The 4,610-nt window shown below is 38.5% G+C and overlaps 1 protein-coding gene across 1 annotated transcript; it reads right to left on the bottom strand.

The window, feature by feature from the left end:
- Window positions 1-651: 651 nt before the first annotated feature.
- LOC121941568 (E3 ubiquitin-protein ligase TRIM21-like) lies at window positions 652-2,673 on the bottom strand. Its single transcript, XM_042484394.1, has 2 exons — window positions 2,619-2,673; window positions 652-2,360 (listed from the first exon to the last, which is right to left on the bottom strand). Exon 2 carries the CDS (start codon window positions 2,356-2,358, stop codon window positions 652-654), a length of 1,707 nt encoding a protein of 568 aa, XP_042340328.1. The 5' UTR covers window positions 2,359-2,360; window positions 2,619-2,673.
- Between the last annotated feature and the right edge of the window lie 1,937 nt (window positions 2,674-4,610).

The raw sequence follows: 4,610 nt of genomic DNA, 5'->3' as shown, positions 1-4,610 counted from the left end.
TAGTTGTTTTATTATTATTATTATTATTGTTGTTGTTGTTGTTGTTGTTGTTGTTGTTTTATGTCTTTTTGTTTTACATTTCTATTGTCAGACATTATTGTTTTTATTTATTTACATTTTATTTTATTTATATATTTTTATTTTTACATACTTAAAAAAAATCATGTCAGAAAGACTGAATTAAGAGCAACACTATAAGCATACTGTTAATAAATCTTACACAGGCGAAAATTGTCCATTTAAATCTGTAATACTAAGCCGAAACGGAACAGTATTTAGTTTTATAAATAGTATCCTTTTTAACATTTCCGCTTTAAAAATCCAATGATTAATTAGTAAATAGTTGCAGACTATTTGAATCCACGTATATTAATTCAGTATTTATATCTTTGCACAGTTAAATTAAACTTTTATAGGATTTTTTTTTAAAAAAAATGTTGGTTAGTGGCACTTTTTATGTAGGCTGTATCAATATATTAGGCTATTTATCTAAAGACCTTTTTTTACATACATGTACATTATAGTCCAGCATATTCTTTATATTTTGTTTGTGCAGCAATGAAAAAAAAGAGTCCTATTCTTTGAATGTGTACACACACTTGGTCAGTAGAGGGATTCTGACTGAAACTGTTACAAATTGGTTGAATGATTTCAGATTTCAGAGGAAAGACCACCTTTACCAACCACAGCCCCTGTGCTGGACTGGCTTGACTGTGTCTCGTGGTCCTCCAAATCAGTTTTATTGAAAGTTAAGATGACTAAGGGTGCAGTGTTTTTACCAAAATTAAGCCTACAGGGATTGAAGAATGGGAAGAGTTTCTCAGTGAAGGAGCAGCCAGTAAAGGAGTAGATAAGAGCTGCAGCATCTTTGTCATAAAAGGAGACCAGACCCTCCTCATAATCCACAAACACCCCCACCTTCTGAGGCCGAGACTTCAGAGAGAGACTGACTGGAGGAGCATCAAGAGCTACGTACTCATTTTCATGAAAGAAAATAGTCCAGCCACCATTCTGAGGGCTCAGTGTGATTTCTCTCTTCCTGTTGATCGACTCTCTGACCACTCCTAATGACCATGTGGGCTTCCCTTTGACTTGAACCTCAAAGTAAAATCTGCCTGAACAGAAATTCTGTTTTCCTAAAACATAAGCACAAACAGAAAATCTTTCTGGGTTGTCTGAAAGATTCTTCCAACCATCACCATGCTCCACTTGTTTCCCATCATCAGACAGGATGAGAGCAGGATGTGCTGTATCAGGATCAAGAGTCACATCCACTGCATACTGCTGGACCCTCTTCAGTTCAGTATCAAGTGGCTTCTTCATCTCTTTCCTGAGTGTGTCCACCAGCTGAGAGACAGCTCTCACCACAGTCCCCTTATATGATGGACGGACTCTGACCTGTGTCCAGTCCTTGGTGGGTGGAGCAGCTTTAAGGGACTGGACACTCTGGAGTAGATGGAGGTGGTCTTCAGAGCGTGAGAGCTGCTCCACCTCAGAGCTTCTCTTCTTCAGCTCAGAGATTTCCTGTTCCAGCTCTTTGATGAAAACTTCAGCCTGTTTCTGTGTTGTTTTCTGCTTCTTTTCTATTGTTTTGATGAACTCATCCAAGCTTCTCTCAACAGACTCCTTCAGAGCCATGAAGACCTGAACACCTTCTGCGATCTCTTTTTTTGCATCTTTCACACTGAGGTTGACTGACTGTTCGATCTCCTGAATCTTCAGTCGTCTCTCCTGGATCATTTGCTGAATTTCAGCTTCTAGCTTGACCTTCTTTCCTTCATATTCTTCTCTCAGAGGAACAACATCGTGCATCTTGTGGTCTGAAACAGGACAGAGTGTGCAGACACATGTCTGGTCGGTCTTACAGAACAGCTCCAGAGGTTTATCGTGCTTCGTACATATCCTATATTCCAGGTTCTCCACAGGGTCGATCAGCTGATGTCTCTTTAGTCCTGGCATTGTCAGATGAGGCTCCAGGTGAGTCTCACAGTAGGAGGTCAGACACACCAGGCAGGACTTCAGGGCCTTCAGTTTGGTTCCAGTGCAGACGTCACAGGGAACTTTTCCTGGTTTGGACACTTGTTGCTTTGAGCTGCTGCTGCTGGATTTCTGTTGAACTGACTGTCTGAACTGAGCGACCATCTCTGAGAATAAAGTGTTGACCCTTAAATCAGGTCTTGTGGTAAAAGTCTCTTTACACAAAGGACACTGACACCTGTCAGCAGTGTTCCAGTGTCGAGTGATGCAGTTCTTGCAGAAGTTGTGTCCACATGGTGTGCTGACAGGATCAGTGAAGACATCCAGACAGATGGAGCACCGAAACTGATCCTCAGATAGCAGATTGCTGACAGCAGCCATATCTACACACAGAGCAAAAGTCAGAGTATCATAAAATGTTTTTTTCTTTCACACATATTTATTATTTGCATAACAATGAGAGTATAGTTATTGCAATATTGTGAAACATTATTTGGAATTCTATCGGCATGTTTCGCTAAACTGACATGTCCGTTTGACAAGTGTCATGATATAAAAACAGCGCAAGATCCTGTATAATTCAAGCTATAAGTGTCAATGCTGGTTGTTGAAACACAGTAAATATTATCAGCTGCACTCACCAGTGTTTGAGTCAGCTGTTGAGAAATGACCTGATAAACTCACTTTAATATTTGTTTAGACAAAAACACAGAGACTCGTCTTGACTGTTGTCGCGCTGATGATAACGCTGAGTTTCATTTCTGGAATGTGACGTTGAAGCTTTCCTCCTTCCAGTGTTGCTCAACCTCCTGTTTGTGAAGGTTTTAATCTTCAGGGAGACACTTTACTTCTTTCTTTAATGTATGCAGTCTCCTGAATAATTTTCACAAAAAGAAGTCAATCCCAACTGCAAATAATGTATGTCAGGGTCTGCAGAAAAACCACCAGTCCTCTTTGGCTCTGCAATAATCTTACTGTCAGTCCAAAGTTCAGCTCGCTCTTTATCCGTTTAGCCTGAGCAGTCTGTTCAAGTCTTTAAAAACTCTCATCCCTCTGATGTTATGCTGACATGTAATGGCCACAGGAGGGAAACACAACAAAACAGTAAAAAACACAAAAATAAAACAAGTCCACATAAAAGTTCCTTCTTCTGTGCAGGATTTTATTGCAGTGAAACGAAGGTAATCTGGTGATTATGTATTTAAACACAGGCTGACCAGACACCAAAGTGATGAACATAAGACATCAAAAGTAAAATAACATCAGAATGAAAATTCAAGAAATAAAAGTCAAAAACAAAATAGTATAAACTTTAAAATAAAAAAAAAATAGATTTCAAACATTTATAAAGATGTACAGTGTTTATGCCAATTTTAGTGGAGTAAACCATCTCTTTCATCATATATACACACAATTAATTCAGATTTCAGATGGTTGTTACAGTTGCACTGCCTTAATGCCAGTTTCAGTTCAGCAAAACATTATCTTATTTATTATCTCTGTACTGTATCTCTGTTGTACTGATACCCAGTCAGCTGTGAAACTGTTTAGTGACACTGCAGCTTCTGTCTGCTACTCATTCAAAAAACAGCACAAAAAAGGACGTCATCAACATCTTGGAGATCAACAGAAGTAAACCCACACTAAAAATCAGGATACTCTTTTAAAGGCAAACTAACATAACTATACATCAGTACAATTACATCTATAGACCAGACATTTAAATGCTGTTTTTAGATATCAGTTATCATTACATGATGTGCAGAACAATTACCAGTTAAGAAATATATTTTCTCCTAAGCAAATCTTACAGTTAAAAAGAAATCTGCACTTTAATCTGCCACACGCATTAAACTAATATGAACAGCTGTGTCAGTAGTGTAGCATAAAAACGCTGACATATATTTACACTGTGGACGTAAAATGTAAAGATTAATTCAGAGGCACCGTACGTAACTTTACACATTATTTTTAATGTATTAATTGTTTTTTAATTGCCAATGGGCCAACTGGTTGTAACTCAAAAACGGAGACCCCACCTCTCTCGGTTACCTCTAGCAGCCCGCACGCTGACTTCTATAGACAACAGCCGATTTCATCGGAAAAATGCTGGGATGTGATGTTATGCATTATGCCGTGCCTTGCCTCTCTTCAGCTCCGCTACAATGCAACAATACAAAACAATCGCTAACATTAGCCAAGAAATGGAGCCTCCTAACTCAAACAAACAGCCAACAGTCAGCACATGCTGTTTTTCCGTTATAAACATTTTTCAGTGCAGACACACGGAGACGGACCTTCACTTCGCACCCTAACAACTCAAATTTGAACTCTTATTGTTAAAAACTATGAAGGCATCTATTTTTCACTCAGATAAAACCTGTTAATGTAACCATTCGAAAGCCCCAAAAGAAAGGCAAAAAAACCAATAAGTCCGCTGAGTCGAAATAAAAAAAAATACATTCATTCATCACGTATATCTGAGTTTAGAAACGATTCCGTAAAAACAGCTTGTGAACTCGCAGTTCTCTTGCTCTCGTATTTTGCTGTTTTCTCTCCGTCTTTCCACCTTTTCTTTGAGGGCTCAACTGTAGAAATGATTTTGGGAAAGGTTGGGGTTAGAAATAACTATG

Source organism: Plectropomus leopardus, chromosome 4 (genome assembly GCF_008729295.1).
Source record: "Plectropomus leopardus isolate mb chromosome 4, YSFRI_Pleo_2.0, whole genome shotgun sequence".
NCBI lineage: Eukaryota > Metazoa > Chordata > Actinopteri > Perciformes > Serranidae > Plectropomus > Plectropomus leopardus.
Note: the sequence above shows the minus strand (reverse complement) of the source record. Positions and strands in the feature narration are given on the sequence as shown.

Bases quoted from the DNA above. Each gene is read 5' to 3' on its own strand.
- LOC121941568 (XM_042484394.1), bottom strand. From the start codon at position 2,358: ATGGCTGCTGTCAGCAATCTGCTATCTGAGGATCAGTTTCGGTGCTCC.